The sequence below is a fragment of the Drosophila yakuba genome, chromosome 3R (genome assembly GCF_016746365.2).
Source record: "Drosophila yakuba strain Tai18E2 chromosome 3R, Prin_Dyak_Tai18E2_2.1, whole genome shotgun sequence".
Taxonomy (NCBI): Eukaryota; Metazoa; Arthropoda; class Insecta; order Diptera; family Drosophilidae; genus Drosophila; species Drosophila yakuba.
The window spans coordinates 11,442,568-11,462,730 of record NC_052530.2 but is presented as its reverse complement, the minus strand read 5'-3'; the positions used below and the strand labels follow the sequence as shown (position 1 = coordinate 11,462,730).

Here is a 20,163-nt window from a genome sequence, read left to right as displayed (position 1 = left end):
GATAAAGTTTTCGGCTTTTCCCTTTTCCAACTTACCTATTTTCCGATGTTTTTCCCCCACTTTTCCCCCTCGCGTTGTGTCCTTAAACTTTTTATGCTGGGGCATTGAAAGTGGAGGGTACTTTTTTCGGGGCTATACCATAAGTCTCCGGGATGTTAAAGTTATTTGGAGGATAGTTGATACATGAAATGCAATCGCAGAAGGGTTAGAATGAAGTAGTGCTTTTGATTGTATGTCTCTTACTAAAAGGTATCGAAACAGAACAAAAACCTTCTTATTAACTGAACTAACAAATAATATTTATGAACTTCCAATTTAACCGATTATTTTCTTCCCTTTACAGTGATACTTCGATATCAACGCGAGTGGATATGCTCACGCCTGCTATTGAAGTCTACAAGCCGCCCCTCTGACACAAGGACGACACTGTGGAGAGCAATTTAGGGAATCCCTCGACGAGTAGCGACTTCTAGCAGAACCTGATACCAAGTCCTGCAGAACTAGCCAAGGATAATCTATTTGTTCTTCCAACATAGTGTCAGCCCCAGCGAACTTCGAACTTCGAATGAAGATCATAGATGGTAGATGATAGATGATATATGATAGATGGGTGATGGCCAAAAAACTGGAGACACGACGACCGAAACTATCAGTGGTTTTAGTGCAACTAGGCGAGCAGAAGTGAATCAGATTAATGAGAGACACAAACGGACACGGACACAGACACACATAAATTAATAATTGATCCAACTGAATAATTCCTAAGATTGATTAAATTTAGTTACTTTTTAGCGTAAATGATTTTTAAACCAGCCGACGCAGGAGGTGCAAACCAACAGAAGGGTTAATCGGTCAATGAAATAGAACGAAGTCTAGTTTTAAGCTGTGGCAGTTGCAGTGGCAGTGGCAGTGGCAAGTGTATTTGTATCTCTAGCCGCCTATGCAACAAACGAGTATATGTATGTATATGTGTCTGTGCGAATAAACCATATAGTACGAGTATATGCGAAAGTTGGCAATGTGTAAATTTAGTTTAAAGTGACGAATCATCACGGATGTAAAACAATGGCTAGATGAGAACAACAAAAACACCTAAACAGAAAATGCAATGAATAATTTTTGTACTGCTGAATGAGAAACCAAGTGGAAAAACAGAACATTAACGTTAAGTGTACAATTTTGCATTAGGTAATGAATAAGTTTGTAATGCATTAGTAATTAAATAAAATAAAATGTTCAGCTAATCACATGGAAAGCAAAAGCAAACCCAAAACTACAAATGCAAGCAACAAAAACGAAATTACGAATATGCAATTGGAAATATGTATTCAAATGGAAATTCGGCCAGCGGCAAAATAAAACAAAACATTTTACGCTTCGTTTAATCGCTCCACACAAATGTAGACACGCCACGCCTCATTTTATATAGAATACGCCCACATAACACCCCCCACACACACACCACCCTAACATCAATCGCTTTTGGTTTGCGCAGTAGAAATCGGGTTACAAAGTTCGTCTTAGACGACACACGTATGCCCTTCACGAAGTGCCCCAAGTTGAGAGAATTTGGTCAAATTTCAATCGAGAAATGTCTCTTATTTGCATCCCTCAATGTTTTTGATGTTTTTTTTTTTGGTCAAGAAAATCAATTGAGTCTTTGTTGTGTAGTAATGGTTAAAATGTTTAAAAAGGATAATTCAATAATGAACGTTTTATGACTGTGATCATTTGAATGAGATGTAGTGAAATATGATATTATTGAGTATTGTTGTTGACAACAAAAAATTACGAAAAGCAATTAACTTCTCGGTCATGATTCAATCATCCACCATCAATCATCAAAACACCAGCACGCCAGAGCACATTTCGCCTAGAAGTTTCTATACAATTCCCCATCAATTAGTGTAGTGTAGTTAGATCACCCACCCATTATGGCATTATATTCTCTTTAATTTCGAGGCTAATCACACACACCCACACCCACACACACACTCACACATACACCCCATCGTGCTTGACAATATTTAATTTCTAAAGGGAGTTTTTCAATCATTCCATCCTAAGGACATTGACATGCTGCGCCCAATTTGTAACTAAACCCGCTTATTCTGTTCCACATTGAGATACAGAGGCTTTGACAAAAGGACGAAAAGGACGAGAGTGAAGGAGACATTAGGGGATATTGAATGTTAACATTTATTTGTATAAGCTGCAGAAACATTGTTGGATTTAGAGGAACCTGCATAGTTTTTTGATATTCATGTAGATACATGTAAATGCCACTCACTAAACTTAAGAGAATGAGAAGTAAAACGCTACCGATGGCATCAAGGATAATTGCATTATATTTGTAATATCAAACTGTTCATAGTTAAGACGAGCCTAGCCACAGGATAACAATTGAAAACCAGAGAACACACAAATAACAACAAATGTATATAAGCTGACTAGAAAATTGGTAATGGAAACTTTTGAAACCAAAACGAAAAAAAAAAACAAAAAAGAAAACCAAACGAACTCAAAGAAGCTACAACAAAGTGCATATAATTTTGATAGTTAAGCTAATTTTAATACATTTTTTAAGATACAGCAAGAGGGCAAAGTACTACGATACGATAAGGAAACCAACAATTAGGAAAATTCAAACCAAATGAGGAGAAGCCGTGAAAATTATTCCATTTTTACACACCCTCAAAAATTGGGGGTCTCGTTAATTGGTTTTGTTGTTAACAGTAAATAATGCAATAAACATTCGCGTATTTCTTACTATTATTGTTATTATCATTGTTGTTATAATGGAAATTTGAATTCGAGTTGTGCACAATGTTTTTTTATACACCGCAAATTGGCTTAGTCAGTGCAAGGAAATTCGTTTTTTTATAAATTCGATCAACTTAAGAGCATGTCTGGCATTTTAAGGCCAATGACACCACACACACACGCATTGAACAATTGACATTAATTTATACACATATAACGACGAGAGAAATAATGGAAAATAATAGAACTAGAACGCATATTGAATAATAAATGAGACATACATATTATTGAAAGAAATTAAAAACGAACATTACAAAACAGATTCCAATCCTGGCGTTTTCATTTGTACCAAAAGAAGTGGCAAAGTTTTCCAGCATTGACGACTCCCAGGATCTCCATCCAAAGTCACCAGGCGGCAGAGATTATCCGATGCCATCGTCCGTCATTCCAGGCCGCTGGTTATCCTCAAATGCAAAATGAGTTCAGGGAAGGAACCACCCGAACCATCGACTTCACAATGGAGGTGGGATAAGGTGCTGCTATTGGGTGGTGCGATTGGGTGGTGCTGTTGGGTGGTGAAGGGTGGTGCGCTGTTTGGCGACGCAGTCGCGAGTTCGCCTCCATCGACAACAAAATGAAATGAAGTGAAATGAAATCAAAGGCATCCATCGCTGGTGGAGGCACCAGAAGCCAACGCATAGGGGCTCACACGTGCACCAAGGCAACGTACACTGGGCGAAAACACTGGAGTTTCACACAAAATGGAAGTGCCTTAAACTCTCCTAATAGAAAATGTTCCTTAAAAGTATGTAAGAATATATTATTACTCCGAAAGTCTCAGCGAAACTGTTCAAAGGCATTAACCTTTTTTACTGCATATTTAAAACTTCTTTTTGCGCAATTTAAAATGTTTCAGCAGAGAATTTGCAGTTACTTTCTCACTTTTCATAATTCAGAGATAAAGTTTTGAAAACTTATTCCAACCAGCAAATCCTTCGCTCGCAGAATTTTGTTTCCGTGCTAATTTCCCCGCCTTATGGAAAAGTTCATCCGCATATCCTTGCCACCAGATGATGTTTACACTTGAGCTGCAGCATTGGCAAACACAATCTACATGCCACAACCCCTCGTCAGCCGCACTCCTTTGATTTTCCAACGTTTGGTGCGTTCCTTGTGTTCGCGTATGGGGAAAAGAAACTGCCGTGGTTTCTGCCAGGACCCAGAAAACCCAGAAACCCAGGAAGCAGAATCCAGCAAACAGCAGCCACATCGTTCGATTCAAGTTGTTTGCCCTCCGCAACCCGAAAACTGAGTTAGTCGAACTTTGCGGTCGTTCTCTGTGCCGGAATACTATGCACATTCCGTGGGAAAAAGTTTGGGGGCAGAAGGGAACGATGTCATAACCGTAAGCCCCAGTTGATCCTTCATCGATTAGTGTGGCAGGAAGCGAGTCCCCCATACCGGATGCTCGTCCGCAAATCCTGCCACAAAGTTGCGAGCACAAATCGCTACAAGAACGCAGGTCCTCGGGCTATGCGTTTCCTCAACAGGTAACTAGTAGCCAAGGGAAAGTCTTTCTAATATCTTCAAACACTGGGGTACTTCAAATATCGAGACACTCTAGTGGTCTAGGTATATCAAACAAATATAAAAATTATATTTCATAATTTACAGGTAACTTAAAAAAGGATTTCAGAAAATTTAAGTTAGTTAAATAGCTTCTGTAATCTTATTTTCCTACTTTATTTGAATTAAACTATATGTACATATGTTGCATTTGGTAATACTAAAAACAGATTTCAGTTATTTACATTTTCATGGGCTCACATGAAGACATTGTACCCCTGCCACCAGTGTAAACATGCCAGCGATTGATGGCTCGAAAATGCGCAAAATGGGGAGCAATGGAAGGGCTCCACTTGGAGGAGCAATTGAGAGAACAACGAGCTTAACAAGCTGCCAGAGCTCCGGGGGCGCTTTTTGTTTTCGTCTGTCCTGGCTGCTCCTCCTCCACCTCCACCTGCTCCTGCTCCTGCTCCTCCTGCGATGTGGAGGAGGAGCAAAGCGGCAGGTAGTTGGCACTTCAATTGAACACATTAATGTGTCACTTTCGTCGGATCCCGGAGCGAGTTTCGGTGCGTTGGCAATGCCATAAATCAACACCCCGGCCATCGCCATGGAGAGCTATCGATTAGCCGGGCTCCAACCTTCGGATTGGAGGCGTCAGGCAAATGGCATGGCAAGGAACAAGGGGGCAAGGGGGCGGAGGCGGATTGAGCCATGAGGCGTGCTGCTGCAGCGGTGAGTGCGACCACCAAATACCTGGACAGGTAGCACTCCTCGCTCCTCGGTGGCCCTCACATTTATGAACTTGACTTTCGGTTAGCTAACAGCCATCAACCATCAACCATCAGCCATCTAGAAGTCCCCCTCGCCCCCCGGCCCAGTCCCCTCGTCATGGGTTCCGGGCAGACACGAAGGGGTATGAAAAGGTTCGCATGACTGCAGGAAATTACCATAATTTCAATTTAAGAAATTAAACGAATTCCGTTCTGAGCTGCAAAAAAGAGAGCAGCGCCGACCGCCAAAAGAGTTAAGGCTTAAGGAGTCCTTGCAGATTTTTACAGCTGATATATGTGGATAAATACACCTGACAAAGTGGGTGGAAAACTACTTCCTTGTGGGGGTGAACTTTTCTATTTCAATTTCTCAATGGGGCTTTTAAGGAATTGTTATGTATGTTACCATATAGTATACATCACTAAGATCACTATGAACAGCAATAGCATGCTATAATGTTTTATCGAGAAAGTTGTTTATTTATATTCTGAAGGCGTTGCCACTTATTTTCCGTTAAGAAGTCTTTGTGAAGTTGTAAGCCCTATTAAAGGGTTTCCATCCATCCAACTTTTTTGAGGTTATGTATCAAAGAACTAGTTTCCAAAACTATCAAGTGACGGAGCACATTTCAAAGGCAGTTTCATTTGCTAAAATCCTGCCAGTGACCAGCACAATGGACCCATTGCGACGAAATCCCCTCCTGGAAGTGACCAAGTGCGATATGTGCCCCAATTTGGTGTACCATTTTCCCACCGGATTGTGTGTCCGCTGCTTGACTCTTTTGACCGGAAAGAAACAACCTGACGGAATGAGATCCACTGTGGACCAATCGAAGGCCATCCTTGTTGACATGGCCCGCAGTTCGGATGGCCAGGATCAGGGCCAAATGGATCCCGCGTTCCAACGCGTGATTGCGGAGATCCGGATGCAGCGACAGCAGAAAATTGAGCTGTTCCAGACGATACGCCACCAATTCCAGCTCTCGGTACTCACCGCTCCCTTCCACGACACAAATCCCAAGTACGAGGTCAAGGAGGACTACTGGAATGTGTCGGATATCGTCGATCAGGACACCCTGATGTTTCAGCACGAAGTCGACCTGCTTGGAGATATTCCACAAACGTCTTCCGGGGACTTTTTTCAAGGAAACAATGAAAAGCGCGAAAATAGAAAAAGAAAATTGTAACTATGATCCACTTTTAAAGCAAAGTATACAAATTTTTAGGAAATATACATTTATAAAATAAATCAGACAACAAATTTTTTATGATATAATAAAATATGTAAATACTCGTACCTTTTGGTAAATTTTAATTATGTTCCTTCTGTTTTCTGTTCTTCGGTTTGGCAATTTATTTGTTATTAAATTTAGAAACTGACTGCTGCTTATAACCAGGTGACAATGGGCCATTACCAATTTGACAAAAGTCAATTGCTGGCTAGGGAATCAGGGGAAAGGATTGATTCGGATGCCTTGTAATTGGCACTTTTAGCCGGCTTAATAAATTACCCAAAATCCGGCCAGCGACCAAGTCGAATCCAATTGAGCAAATGTGATTGCCAGGTCATCATTACCATCGCCCATCGTCCATAGCCCATCAGATATCAAGCTCCAAATGTCTCCGGGGGCTCATGGACATTTTGCTAATGAAAATGTTTATTCAAATTTACGTCAATGGATGTGTTTACACGAATGACCATCAATCTACATAAATAAACGCAAGTGCTGGGCGAAAGTATGTACATACATACATATATGTGTTCGTGTGCCATGGAATGTCGCACAGTGTATTGTTCTTTGCCCGGCATTGTTCAACAATTTGTTTAATGAGAAAACTAATAAATCAAATGCGCCGTCAATTACAATGGCATATATTCTGGGTAGTGCAGGACAAGGGATCTGCTTGGATCAATAGATCGATTTCTTTATTGATGGTGTTGTTTAGGGAACAGGCACGCATCAACTATACTTAACTTTCATATAAAATCAATAATAATAATCCATTAAGTAAACTTCTTATATTTCCAGTTGAAAATAATTATGCAATATTATTAGATTAAAAGAAATATATTTTAATATACTAAGATTCAATAGGCATTTACTTATTTTATTTCTTACGAGTATCTGGACAACCATTTAGGTGGCCCTTTCTCATCCCGAATATGATGAGAAATGTTGCCCGAAATGATGTGGATTTGATGGCTTAAATACCAGATGGCTAAAGTCCAAGAGCCTGAGAATGTCGCCGCATCCTGTTAAGTGGCAGGACGAGAGGCCAGGACGGAGGACATTAGTCAAGTGCAACAGCTTTCAAATAAACATAAATTGAGGATGCTGCGCTGTGGCGGCACACGGAGTACGGAGCACGAGGCAATGGCCAAAAGGGGCAATGGAAAGTGGGAAAGTGGAGAAATGGGGGAATCCCCGGGGCAGGACTTTGTAACTGGGAGCTCCTTTCAGCCGCCTGGTGTCGTAATTAAAGGCAGTCGCGCAATAACGAAGAGAAATGCCCGTTGCCAACGAGCGGAGGATGCGCTTCTAATTTATTTGTTTTCCTCACTTGACTTTTATTTACACGGGCATTGGCATGTGAGTGGCGTGGCGTGGAGTGGAGTGGAACGGCCCTTTGGTAGCTGGGTGACTCTTGGCTGCTTTTCGGGCACATTCGGTTGGCTTTCTGGGTGGCCCAGAAGAAGAGCTATTGCAACATCCTGCCGCCGTTTGTTACCTTTGTTTGTGAAAGTTCTCCGTGCGCCTTTTCGGGGCCAGGGCACAGTGCCAAATTGGCCTAATGGCGTTAATGCGAATACGAGTCCAGACTGAACCAACTACCAAACTACCAACCAGCCAACCAGCCAACCAACCAACCAACCAGGCCCACATCATAGGTCGTTTACACAGCTACAGAATTTGGTTTCAGTTTTCAACTTCGGATGCAAATGCTCTTGAAAATTGGGTGCTGTTGCCAAGCCAGAGCTTTAGATACCCTAACCCACACCCACATCTACGTCCACATTCCATTCGCAGTGCAATGCAAATCAAAGCACTTAAAAAGTTCAGCAATTTGGCAACAAATGCTAATGAATGTCGAGAACATTCCTGGGTTGCATTTCGGATTTGCTTCATTTAAGTTTTAATTCCGCAGCCCTGGCATATTCATGAAATGCTACAAGAAATTGGCTTATCGAAAAATCTGAAAAACAAAGCAACTGAAGTTTGAGCTGTCACTGTGCACAAAAAAACATTTTGCATCACAATCCTTTTTATTCATCGTCATTTGAAGCAATTCGCTTGATTATTTAAATAAATTACGTGCAAAATGCCGCCCTTTTCCGCCTGTTCGATGTGCAACCGTAGAACCAGGAAGATGGTAAAGGATCCTGACACCTTAAAGCTAATCTACGTGTGTCCAGTACGAAAGCAACTTCGTTACATAAGCGGAATATGTAAACTCTTATCTAATCTTGCAGGATTGCTATGTGAACAGGTTTCCGTACAAATATCTGCTAAGAGCAGCCCAAAAGATGGTTAAGAAACAGGAAACCGGGAGGAAGGAAGAGGAAATGCGTCCTGCCAATAGCTGCAATCCACCGATTCCGAAAGTCACACCTCCACTCATGCAAACTGTGATCATCAAAGATCGGAAGTATGTGGCCATCAGTGAGACGGCCGACGACGAGTGATTTGTTCTTGGCCTGATATTTCATTTTTATGAGGGAGCGAGTCGTATCTAATTGAACTAGTTTCGCCGTCAGCTCATTTCCATTAAACCCAAGCCGACAATAAAAGACCCAACGACTTTGCTAGACTCTTTAAAAGGCGGTTTTCTCCATAGAGGTTTTATATAATGCAATGTTTAATGCACTCGTGCCTTTAAATAAGTGCACTAGATTCGCACTTTAGCTGGCTGCACGAGCGTATTTAGTTCTAAATTTGTTTTGGCTGTTGCCACTTTTGTTGCACCGGATGTGCGTGATGCGGCGGTATTTGTTTACGTCCCATTTCCGCATCCGCTTTCAATGGAAATTGCTGCACTTGCACGTTGGCCACGCCCGCTGCGTAACCGCCGCCCCTCTTTTGGTAGCTTTTGCGTTTCGCATGTGCGTGATTTTCGAACATTACCCGGGAGCCCATTAAACTTTTAATGGAATTTCCATAATCATGTTTAAAGTTCCGAAGGTTGCTGCTGGAAAGTTGTGCATTATGGGTATTGAATTAAAGCCAAGGGGTCTCAGTTTTCATGTTATTTTCATATGCCAGTTGGCAGGCTCTTCAAAACTTATAGCGAACATATCTCTGCAAAGCAAATATACGATATCATGCATCTGTAGCGTGCTTCGAGTATTGGTAAAGAGCGCTTTTCGTACTCACGCCTAAATTACCATATAAATGAAGCGTGTTAATCGAAGCCTCTAAACCACCACGACATTAGTCGCGTTTCCATCGACCCACAGCAAGCACACACAGTCGCAATGTTGGGTGATCTAGTGGATTTCTTGGGCAAATCCCCACCCGATCCGGTGCGCCTGCCACTCCTGGCCAGCCACAGGCCCGTCCTGATGATTTTGGCCATCTACCTGCTGTTCGTTAAGTTAGTGGGTCCCAAGGTCATGCAGCATCGAAAGCCCTTTGACCTGCGGCGCTTGATAAAAGTCTACAACGTCATGCAGATCCTGTACAATGTCATCATGTCCTTTTTCGTGAGTGTTCCCTGAAATATCAACTATCACGAAGGGAATCGAACACGGATCTTCCAACTTACAGGCTGTCCACTTTATGCTCGGACCCGGAGATTTCAACTTCAAGTGCATCAAGAACCTGCCGCCGGATCATGAGTACAAGACCTGGGAGCGGTGGCTCACGTACTCGTACTTCTTCAACAAGCTCCTCGATCTGCTGGAAACGGTCTTCTTTGTGCTGCGCAAGAAGGATCGCCAGATATCCTTCCTGCACGTCTTCCATCACATGTACATGCTGTACTTCAGCTTCATGTATCTGTACTACTACGGATACGGTGGGCATGGCTTCTTCATGTGCTTCTTCAACGTCGTCGTGCACATCATGATGTACAGCTACTACTATCAGTCCTCGCTCGATCGCGATTCGAAGGGCGATCTGTGGTGGAAGAAGTACATCACCATCGTCCAGCTCATCCAGTTCGGCATCGTTCTGGCCCACAGTATCTACACCCTAAAGCAACCCGACTGTCCATCTGCCCGCTTCTCTGCGACCTGTGCCGGCAGCATCTCCGTTGTGTTCATCATCTTGTTTAGTAACTTCTATTTCCATGCCTACATCCGACCCAAGAAGAGCAAACAAAAAGCCATCTGAGTTAGAGCCAGTCATCGAATGTGTTCTGTGAAGCATTTAGACCTCTTTAGATATTCCTATTATAATTTAAGAACTCAATAAAACACATAAGAATATATTTGAACTTTAGTATCTTATTACTGGTAATTCACTGGTTTTACTAAAACGGTTGCGATGCGTGGAAATGATTCGCCCAAAAGTTGTGTATATTTCTACTTAAATATGAATAACCTTTGCATTATAAGGTCGGACTTGTGTAGAATTATAAAAAGTTAATGCGTCAGAAGCCATTCATAACTGGACTACATTAAAAACTGGACTACGAATGCATTATTTCAGCTTTCGTAACCAGGAGACAGTGGATAGCATTTCCGGCATTCAAAGCATTGAAAACCTATTCTCTTTTTTTGTGACCCTCTTATATGTTCGCCGTAATAGGTTTTGCTTACGTGCGTATTTGTATAATAGAAACGCACACTTAAATCAGATTACCATTTCAGTCTTCGGCCGCAGTCCATTTAAATGATGTATGATATATCAGTCGCTGTTTCGCCGACGCCGATAACACTTAGATATCCGACATGTTTGCCCATATACTGGACTTCCTGAACCGATCTCCGCCGGATCCTGTGCGCCTGCCCTTGACCAGCAGCCACTGGCCCGTGTTGACCATACTTGGAGTCTACCTAGTCCTCATCAAAATAGTGGGTCCCTTGTTTATGCAGAGCCGAAAGCCGTACAATCTGGATAGAGCTATCAAGATCTACAACATCGTGCAAATAGCATACAATGCCATTTTGCTCATCTGTGTACGTAATGCACCGATTTAAAAGCTAAATAATATTTATTATAATCATCTCGCAACTTATAGGCTGTGTACTTCATGCTTGGCCCCGGAAACTATAGTTTCAGTTGCATGTCCAATCTGCCGCTGGATCATGAGTACAAGAACTGGGAGCGCTGGCTCAGCTACACATACTTCTTCAACAAGTTGATGGACCTGCTGGAGACTGTATTCTTTATACTGAGAAAGAAGTATCGTCAGATATCCTTCCTGCACGTTTTCCACCATGTGTACATGGTGTACATAGGCTTTTTGTACATGTACTACTATGGATACGGCGGCCATGGCTTCTTCTTGGTCACTTTCAACGTGGTTGTGCACACCATGATGTACACCTACTACTATCAGTCTTCCCTCAATCGGAACTCGGGTGGTGATCTCTGGTGGAAGAAGTACATCACAGTCGTGCAGCTCGTCCAGTTCGTTATTGTGTTCTCACACTGCGTCTATATCCTCCGCCAAGATGACTGCCAAACAGCTCGATTGTCGGCCACTTGGGGCTCCCTCATCTCTGTAGTATTTATAATTCTTTTCAGCAACTTCTACGTTCGCACCTACATTCTTCCCAAGAAAACGAAGCCGCTGCTACGATGAGCAAATCTATGTCGGATATTATGTAAATGTTCCTTAAATGAATAAATGTTACCTTTTTAAGGCTGCTTGTAACAAATACGTTTCTTTTCTATCATTTACACATGAGCTACCCTCACTATCTTACACTAGCTATACATTTTTAGAACAATGGGTGGTACTTGTGGTGTTCTAGAACTTTCTTTCCCTCGACTGCTAGAAGCTATTGAATATGCGTAATACCCTTTTAAGTGGGTCACGCCAATATTATATAAACTTAAAACTCTTTTCTTGTGGCTTGACAATTCTGTCAAAAGGAGTCATTTTCTAAGCAATTGCTCTGCTGATTGAATAAAATATGGAAAATCAAAACATAGTTGAACTGTTACTTAAGGTGAGTCCAATTGCAAAGCTTTGCGTATTCAAGTTGAAGGTTGATAGTGGGTTAAACATACCGGAAATTTGCACTAATGTAATTAGCAAATAGGTAATAGTATAGTGGCCAGCGGGAAAGTAAGAAAGAACAGAAGGCAAACCTCAAGTCACTCGATAAGTTGTGCGCGAAAATGTTGGAGGTCTTCGATAAGCCCTTGGCCGATCCTGTCCAGCTGCCGCTGGCCAGCAATTTGTGGACCTCGGTGATCATCATCGCGGTGTACCTACTCTTTGTGCTGAAGCTGGGCAGGCAGCTGATGGACAAGCACGAGGCCCTCCAGCTGCGTGGTGTCCTCAAGTTCTACAACATCGGACAGGTCCTGTTCAATACGGTGATTTTCGTGTGGGTACGTAAGACGTAGGATATCCATATACACATATTTTTAAAACATTTTGAATGGTTCTATTTGCGGACTATCCAGGGCTTTCACCTGTTGTTCGTGCAGAAGCCGTACAACCTGAGCTGCATGCAGGTCCTGCCGCAGGATCATGAGCTCAAGTCCACGGAAAGGACACTGGCGTACTTGTACCACCTGAACAAGCTGCTCGACCTGATGGACACCATCTTCTTTGTGCTGCGCAAGAAGCAGCGCCAGATCACGTTCCTCCATGTGTTCCATCACGTTTTCATGGTCATCACGTCGCACCTGCTGATCCGATTCTATGGCTTCGGTGGTCATGTCTTCCTGATCTGCATGTTCAATGTGCTGGTGCACATGGTGATGTACGGCTACTACTACGCCTCGTCGCAGAGCCAGAATGTCCAGGAGAGCCTCTGGTGGAAGAAGTACCTCACCGTTGGCCAGCTGGTGCAGTTCCTCATGATGTTCCTCCACTGCATGTACACCGTTTTCCAGCCCAACTGCTCGGCGTCGCGGGGTGTCATCTACGTCATCAGTTCGGCCAGCGCCTTCATGTTTGTGATGTTCTCCAAGTTCTACATAAAGACCTACATTCGACCGAAGCAGGTCAAGTCCAAGGGCAAGGTCAACTGAATGCACCTGCTACACTGTGATTAAAGACTAGTAATTCGAATGTACATCACTATGTCTATGCAGAAGAGTGAGGAGTGTTTTTTTCAACTTTCATAAATAAGGTTCATAAAATTGGCAACTGTGGCCCTTTTTTACTACTCAAAAAGAATTCATTTGTAATCACAAATATTTGTATTGTTCAATAGCACTTGCATTGGTTTTCCTTAAATTAATTGTAATTATAAAGGGACACACATCTAACGCTTAAAAGTTTCTCTGAGTGTGCTCGACGATTTGCATATGCGCCGTTTGAATAATAGATGAATTCAAATGCATCGACAGTTAATTCAAATGCATTCGAGAAGGTCAAGGAGTTGGACTCCGTCCGGAATAAATCCCATTGGCCACATCTCGAGTACTCGTACTGGTGCGGGGATTCCTTGCACGTGATCTGCATGCCCCGTAGGATTTTGTGCCAAGCACGTCTCTGGTCATTCCATGCTGCTTTTAATTAGAATATTAGGAACGAGCCTGGCCAGCACCACCGGCGATTTATGGCACCGGAAGGGTCACCCGTAGCCGACCGACCGAACGAATTTGCATAGGAATCGCATGCGGCGAATCAGAGAATCAGAGTCAAAGTGCCAGCTGAATAATTGCGGCCATGCAGCAACATTAAAGCGGAGCCGCAGTCAAGTGCAGTGGTTCCTGCTTCTGGTCGCCACTTTGCCACTGGCTTTTCGGTTCCTTCGTCCTTTGTCCTTCGTCCTTGGTGCGCATTCGGAATGGGGTATCCAACTGGTCGAGCCACCGAGCGTGCTGAGTAATTGCCGTTTTAAATGACATTAAACGTGCATTGTGTAGTTCCCTCGGCAGTCACATGCCTACATACATTTCCCCTTTTTCCATTCGATTTTTAGCTATTTTTATATTTACCCTTTGCATGGCAGTGCTAAAACTGTCATAAAAATAGTTTGCCGTTAAAAAACGAATTTTTTTAAAATTTAATTATCCTATAAAATGGATAAAGTAATGAAACAAAACAGAGGCTATTGTGGTTAACATACAAAATTATTTAGGGTTGTTTTTTTATGTAAGTACATCAAAGCATTTGGCTTTGTACTCATAGTTTAAAGATCATTATAAGAACTCAATGTTGCGACGACTTCTTGCCTGGCATTATGTAGGTGTGGAAATAAAATTGGCTGAAAATCACGGCAAAGAACCCGGCCAGCAATCCGCATCCGTAGGTCAAGGGTCTGTTGACCTCGCAGTCGGGCTGCGTCAGTGTGATGGTACAGTGGAGCATGATTATCGCGAACTGGACCAGCTGGGCAATGGTGATGTACTTCTTCCACCAGAGACTGCGCTGCACCTTCTTGCTGATCGAGGATAGGTAATAGTAGGCGTACATAATCACGTGGACGGCGGTGTTTAGCAGGCACTGTGGAAATGCAACTCCACCGTATCCGTGGAAAAAGTAATACAGATATCCGAAAAATGCCATCGAAAAGTGATGAAAGACGTGCAGGAAGGATATCTGTTTGTCCTTCTTGCGGAGCACAAAGAAAACCGTTTCCACAAGGTCCACGAATTTGTTAAACATATACAAAATGCATATCGAACGCTCCCTGTCTTTATGTTCGTGATCCATCGGCAGATTGACAATACAGCTGATGTTGTATGTCTTCAGGACAAACAGGAAGTGAACTCCCTGAAAAGTAGCAGTTCCATCATGTCCTGCAGAAGTCATCCCAACTTCAAATACTTACCAAAACGAGTATTACACCATTGTACAGGATCTGGAATATGTTGTAGACCCTGATGACAGCAGTCAACTGGAAGGGCTTTCGGTTCTCCATGATTTTGGGGCCCACCTTGAGCACAAACAGCAGATAGCTACTCAACGTGACCATGGTAACCCATGGATCGCCGAAAACTGGCGCCTTTACAGGATCTACCGGAGCGAGCATGGCGAATCCACTCCAGTTGTGCGATCGATAGTGACTAATTTAAGTTTGAAATTCGGCTCTAGAGTCTAGAACTTATGTGGCGCAGAATGAACTGAATTTTTGGGAATTACATTATGCGACCACGTCACCATTTCGACTGAAATATACATAGGTCATTTTTAAAGTTCCCAAGCTCGCAAGTCTGGTGAAAGACTTCTTGCTGGTAACTCTTGAGCTGTTACAGTGTATGAAATGCAAGCAGTCTATCGTTTTTAATGTAATTTAGGCTTATTTTAAATCAGTCATACAAACCGGAACTGTACTGGAAAAAATGTTCAGTGCTTGGCAAAACAAATTGTTACAAAGGTTCTATAAATGGAGCATTTACATTCGTATGCCGTAGTTGTGCATTTTAAATGGGAATTCAGGGAGCGTTGTATCCACACTTTGATTTTTAAGTACTGGACTTCGTGGATATGCTAAGTGACTCCAAGATATTAAAAGACTAGCGTGTAACCTGGTCAGCGCTAGTACTGATATAGCTGCGGATGCGTTGGTTAGTGCAGTATTGCTGCTGAGTGCTCCAATGCAAGTTTATTAGTTTCTCGGTATCACAAAACACACACTCATATTCCAAGGATGTTCGCTCTCATTCGGATTTCAACGCGGGCTTCTTTTTGCCGCTCAATATGTAGTTGTGAACGTAGAAGTTGGCAAACATCAGGATGAAGGTCGTGGATATGGCCATGCCAAAATATAACACAGGTCGCGAGGCATTGCAGTTGGGCTGCATTAGAGTGTAGCTGAAGTTCGCCAGCACCAGGACGAACTGCACCAGCTGGACCACGGTGATGTACTTCTTCCACCGACTGGTCTGCACATCCTTGCGGACGGAGGACAGGTAGTAGTAGGAGTACATGATCACGTGGACCGCCACGTTGAGCAGGCACGATGGGAAGAGAATGCCGCCATAGCCGCTGTAGGTGATGTGCATGTAACCACCGAAGGACATGACCAGGTGGTGGAAGACGTGCAGGACGGATATCTGGCGATCCTTCTTTCGCAGCACAAAGAACACCGTCTCCATTAGGTCCATGAACTTGTTTGAGAAGTACGCGTAGGTGAGCAATCTTTCCCGGCTCTTGAACTCGTGGTCCAGAGGCAGTCTGGTGATGCATCGCAGGTCGTACGCCTTCAGCACGAACAAAAAATGAAGACCCTGGAAGCAAATGATGTGGTAAGTTTTCAGCATATTTTTCATTTATTTATAGTTATGATATTTACATACAACTAAGTGTGGCATAGCTGTGGGCTAGTTTATGTAAATGGATCGCTGAGTTTGTACGCAGTGCCTTCCGCACTGACCTATGACCGTCTGGCTTCTATTTACATACTTACCCATATGAGAACACCGCTGTTGTAGACGATCTGCATGATGTTGTATGCCCTAATGACGCCACGGAGATCGTAGGGCTTTCGGTTCTCCATGAACTTCCGGCCCACCTTCAAGACGAACAGCAGATAGATGGAAACGATGGTCAGCGAGGGCCATGGACTTCCGATGAGTGGAAGGCGGACAGGATCTTCCGAGGTGATCAGGGTGCCATTGAGAAAGTCGGCCATTTCGAAGGTAAAATCTAGAGTCGATCCGCTTCCACTCGAGGTAATGTTTCACTGGCAACTAATCAGGGTTCAGTCTTTTATGCTCAACCAAGTGCGCTGCGATTGAATTGGAAATTCGAGCAGTACGCGCAGCATAAAGAAGAGCGGCATTAACATAAATTCTAATTTAGCAATAGTATATATGGCTACACTTGCTATATAGTATATATGGCTACACACCTGCTATACAGTACTCGCAGTATATACGTTTTAATTGTGTTGCATATTATTTCTAACAATTTTGACGCCTGAACATTTGTACCAGCAACACAAAAGGGGTTTTTTCCAGCACATACATACAAATAACTAGTTAAACTTTTATAATTTTTATAACAAAAGTTCAAGTTTCGCTGCACTTGAAAAGCGCAAATCGCCAGCGTGGCAATAAAACATCGATTCTCCCGCTTGTAATTGTTTTATACGCATTCTACGAGTATGCACGTTGTTCACGCCTCTGGGAATTCCAATTAAACAACTTTTGACATGGGGCATGGTGCATGGTGCATGGAACATGGTGCACCATAGTGTAAATCTCTATAGCGGATATCTGGCAGTCGGAATATTCGATCCATATATTCTCGCTTGTTTTCCTTTTTTCTTTTCACCTTTCACTTTTGTATTTTTGCTTTTGCACGTGCCATGCAGCCGAAAAGCCATTTGTCGATGCGAAGTTGCAAGAAAATGGAGAATTTTCACCCATAAGCCAAGTCATTTTCCACTAACTATCCGTGCGCCAAGTAGAATTACTTCATATTAAGGTGCTGTGGCTATCGTGGAAATGAGAATAATGACTTTGCTGCCGCTTATGCAAGCGTCTGGATTGGGATGGGTCACTATTTGTGGCAATTGGGGGTTGTGTTGTGCCATGAGGTGTGAGGTGTGTATTGTGTTGGGTGGCAAGCAGAGTGCCGGCCATCGCAAATTGAGTCATTTTTCATTCCGCACTGGATTGCAGGGAAAGTGAGGCGGGGGCGAGTGCAGCGAGGCCTCAATGTGTCACAATTTCATGGCCATAATTGGGTCGCAGAAAGTGTCCTTTGATCGCTGAATAAGGCGGATTATGGCGCTTCGTTTTTCATTGTATTTTGGGTTGGACAGGTGCATGGCCAGTGGTGTGGCAAAAGGCCGAAGACATAAAGCCACACCATTTATAATTCAAATGGTTCAACCTTTGTCTTTTCAAGTGTGTGGTATTTTACACGCCTGCCACATTTCGTTGGCCAAACTGCGAGAGACGCACAAATTGCGTCTCATTATGGCTGAGTTAATATTTCATGGGCAATTTACCGAGATTGAAACCGACACACCTCAAAAAACTGCGCGCATACGTGGCATACGCACTCGCGTTTAATTACGGTTGCCGATTTCCATTGGCACAGGACCTTCGGTTCGTCCCATCTTCATGCAATTTTAAACTCAATTAAAAGTTTTGCGCATTAGACATACACACTTGTGCCCGAAAGAGCTCCTGCAAATGTGATTAAGCCGGGCCCGAAAAACTAGGTTGCTGCTGAAAAGGGGGGAGGGTGGTGAAGGGCACTCGCATTAGTTGTCATTAAAAATGTGAGCGATTCCCATCTAAATGACTTGGCATATCCTGCATGTCAGGGCACAGATACAGCTCGACGGCAGCTATGCACTCCGCCAGCGGACAGGTGGATTCAATTGGAGGCAACAGCCCATTGACACACATTGATACGCTCCTTGGCTGCAACTCCCCAAAAAATTGGTAAGAGAAGGGAGGTTCCTAAGGGTTGCAGCTCTTAAATATATTTAAGAAAGGGTTGCCATTTAAAGGCTAGGAAATATGGGGAATTTCTAGAAAGTAATTCAACTAAGCTTCTTAGAACTGAGGGGTATATAAATTAATGTCTGAAATATAAACACTAGATGTATTTTTCATTTGCCATACATTATATTGTATAATAAAATTATATGTTATTATCGCTGCAATAATAAATTAATTGTACACTTTTGCCCTGCTTCAGCCTGACCACAGGAAAATCCATTTGCTCAGTTTTTCCGTCGGCCTGAATCCGAAATGCGAAAACACCGCCGGTCGCCTGAATAATGAAGGCAAATCGGAAAGAGGCAAAACAGCAAAAAGTTAAATGCCTCTAATGGCAGAAAATGAAGCAAATGACGAAAAATTGCGCAAAACAAAAGAGACAAATAATAATATGCGAAAATGGCCGCCTCGGACAAGTCCACCCACCAACCAACGACCACCGCCCACTTGAGGCCACCACATCCACATCCACTTCCAGGTCCACATCCTCGAGAGCTCGAAAGCGAGGAGAGCACGCACCAGCGAAGATAGGAAGGTGACCGTGGGGGCCAAGTGAATTACCAACAACGGGCGAATCAAGAAAAGCATGTGCGCGGCATAATTACGAAGCAATTAGACGAAATTATTATTGAGGTCAGCGGCGAGGGGTTGTCGGGGAGTACAGGACACCAGGCCCCCAAGAACATATGGCCATAGTCAGTCCACCCACTCCATTCCCCCCTTCTTGGGTGGGTGGTCGTCGCACCAAAGGGATGCCTATGCCATTATCATTCACGCCGGGTGAAGGAATGGAAAGGAAGTAGGACCTCTAAATGGGCACCACAAAGCGCAGACCAAAACAACACTCAGAGCTACATGCTAGTTAAAGCGGCGAAAACCGGAAAAAATTAGGAAAACTACGAGAGGTCGAAGAGGTTGAGAAAAACTGTCAACAAATGGTAAAAAAATCATTGGGACCATTTTGATGTCACACGTTTTAACTATTTAATAAAATGACATGTAAGATCCAGCGCGTTTTAGTTGTTTATTTTTTGAGGATGCCAAATTGATTGAAACAAAAAACTTAATTTTCTTATATACAAATATCTGACCTCCAAATTTGCTACTTGATTTCATAACCTTGTCTAATTTTCGTAGCATTGGATCTTGATAATGGAATTCAGCTGGACAGCAGCGTGGCAAAGAGTGCTGTTTATAGAAAATATGCTTCACATTTGACACGTGCCTTTTGGCATTTGGGTCACAAGTTCAGTTACAGAAACATTGAAGTTCAATTTTCCATAGTCGATGCAATCGCGTGTGCGAAGTTCAATGTTGTGCAGTCATTCAATGAAGCAGTCAAAACATGGCGCAAATGGCAATGACAAGCAGGTGAACAATGAAACTTATTCCCCAAGGGGCGTGGCACGGCCTTAATTGTCGATTTGCAGCTGCTAAAGTCCTTGTTTGCATGTTAGCTGCTTATCAGTGGCACTCAAATCAGTTAAGTTACATTAAAATATTTTAAATTTATAAACATTTGT

General features: G+C 43.0%; 7 protein-coding genes and 1 long non-coding RNA gene across 8 annotated transcripts in view; 6 read left to right on the top strand and 2 right to left on the bottom strand.

Annotated features, from left to right (window-relative positions):
• LOC6536452 (protein tipE) overlaps positions 1-3,085 on the top strand; it is a 31,003-nt gene extending 27,918 nt beyond the window's left edge. The window contains exon 3 of the mRNA XM_002096997.3: positions 344-3,085. Within this exon, the coding sequence (XP_002097033.3) occupies positions 344-413 (70 nt within the window). The 3' untranslated portion in view covers positions 414-3,085. The remainder of the gene's footprint in view (positions 1-343) is intronic.
• A 2,600-nt stretch (positions 3,086-5,685) lies between these two features.
• LOC6536451 lies at positions 5,686-6,351 on the top strand. Its single transcript, XM_002096996.3, has one exon. It carries the CDS (start codon positions 5,777-5,779, stop codon positions 6,287-6,289), a length of 513 nt encoding a protein of 170 aa, XP_002097032.1. The 5' UTR covers positions 5,686-5,776; the 3' UTR covers positions 6,290-6,351.
• A 1,969-nt stretch (positions 6,352-8,320) lies between these two features.
• Positions 8,321-8,922, top strand: LOC6536450. The gene is made up of 2 exons (XM_002096995.3): positions 8,321-8,516; positions 8,575-8,922. Exons 1-2 carry the CDS (start codon positions 8,424-8,426, stop codon positions 8,785-8,787), a joined length of 306 nt encoding a protein of 101 aa, XP_002097031.2. The 5' UTR covers positions 8,321-8,423; the 3' UTR covers positions 8,788-8,922.
• A 20-nt stretch (positions 8,923-8,942) lies between these two features.
• LOC120321718 lies at positions 8,943-9,568 on the bottom strand. Its single transcript, XR_005561429.2, has 2 exons — positions 9,487-9,568; positions 8,943-9,400 (listed from the first exon to the last, which is right to left on the bottom strand). It is a non-coding gene; the product is annotated as an uncharacterized LOC120321718 (long non-coding RNA).
• LOC6536449 (elongation of very long chain fatty acids protein F) lies at positions 9,530-10,538 on the top strand. The gene is made up of 2 exons (XM_002096994.3): positions 9,530-9,804; positions 9,869-10,538. Exons 1-2 carry the CDS (start codon positions 9,577-9,579, stop codon positions 10,433-10,435), a joined length of 795 nt encoding a protein of 264 aa, XP_002097030.1. The 5' UTR covers positions 9,530-9,576; the 3' UTR covers positions 10,436-10,538.
• Positions 10,539-10,960: 422 nt separating this feature from the next.
• On the top strand, positions 10,961-11,928 carry LOC6536448 (elongation of very long chain fatty acids protein F). Its single transcript, XM_002096993.4, has 2 exons — positions 10,961-11,223; positions 11,286-11,928. Exons 1-2 carry the CDS (start codon positions 10,996-10,998, stop codon positions 11,850-11,852), a joined length of 795 nt encoding a protein of 264 aa, XP_002097029.1. The 5' UTR covers positions 10,961-10,995; the 3' UTR covers positions 11,853-11,928.
• Positions 11,929-12,351: 423 nt separating this feature from the next.
• Positions 12,352-13,302, top strand: LOC6536447 (elongation of very long chain fatty acids protein F). The gene is made up of 2 exons (XM_002096992.4): positions 12,352-12,610; positions 12,686-13,302. Exons 1-2 carry the CDS (start codon positions 12,395-12,397, stop codon positions 13,256-13,258), a joined length of 789 nt encoding a protein of 262 aa, XP_002097028.1. The 5' UTR covers positions 12,352-12,394; the 3' UTR covers positions 13,259-13,302.
• Positions 13,303-13,360: 58 nt separating this feature from the next.
• Positions 13,361-18,790, bottom strand: LOC6536445. Its single transcript, XM_002096990.3, has 4 exons — positions 16,588-18,790; positions 15,840-16,408; positions 15,010-15,244; positions 13,361-14,951 (listed from the first exon to the last, which is right to left on the bottom strand). The coding sequence occupies exons 1-4, from the start codon at positions 16,810-16,812 to the stop codon at positions 14,388-14,390; spliced, it is 1,593 nt and encodes a 530-aa protein (XP_002097026.2). The 5' UTR covers positions 16,813-18,790; the 3' UTR covers positions 13,361-14,387.
• Positions 18,791-20,163: the final 1,373 nt, after the last annotated feature.

Bases quoted from the DNA above. Each gene is read 5' to 3' on its own strand.
- LOC6536451 (XM_002096996.3), top strand. From the start codon at position 5,777: ATGGACCCATTGCGACGAAATCCCCTCCTGGAAGTGACCAAGTGCGAT.
- LOC6536450 (XM_002096995.3), top strand. From the start codon at position 8,424: ATGCCGCCCTTTTCCGCCTGTTCGATGTGCAACCGTAGAACCAGGAAG. The intron at 8,517-8,574 runs GTACGAAAGCAA...CTAATCTTGCAG, and splicing joins AGCTAATCTACGTGTGTCCA to GATTGCTATGTGAACAGGTT.
- LOC6536449 (XM_002096994.3), top strand. From the start codon at position 9,577: ATGTTGGGTGATCTAGTGGATTTCTTGGGCAAATCCCCACCCGATCCG. The intron at 9,805-9,868 runs GTGAGTGTTCCC...TCCAACTTACAG, and splicing joins ATGTCATCATGTCCTTTTTC to GCTGTCCACTTTATGCTCGG.
- LOC6536448 (XM_002096993.4), top strand. From the start codon at position 10,996: ATGTTTGCCCATATACTGGACTTCCTGAACCGATCTCCGCCGGATCCT. The intron at 11,224-11,285 runs GTACGTAATGCA...CGCAACTTATAG, and splicing joins ATGCCATTTTGCTCATCTGT to GCTGTGTACTTCATGCTTGG.
- LOC6536447 (XM_002096992.4), top strand. From the start codon at position 12,395: ATGTTGGAGGTCTTCGATAAGCCCTTGGCCGATCCTGTCCAGCTGCCG. The intron at 12,611-12,685 runs GTACGTAAGACG...CGGACTATCCAG, and splicing joins ATACGGTGATTTTCGTGTGG to GGCTTTCACCTGTTGTTCGT.
- LOC6536445 (XM_002096990.3), bottom strand. From the start codon at position 16,812: ATGGCCGACTTTCTCAATGGCACCCTGATCACCTCGGAAGATCCTGTC. The intron at 15,245-15,839 runs AGAGCGAACATC...AACTTAAATTAG, and splicing joins CCCGCGTTGAAATCCGAATG to TCACTATCGATCGCACAACT. The intron at 14,952-15,009 runs GTAAGTATTTGA...GCTACTTTTCAG, and splicing joins ATGGTGTAATACTCGTTTTG to GGAGTTCACTTCCTGTTTGT.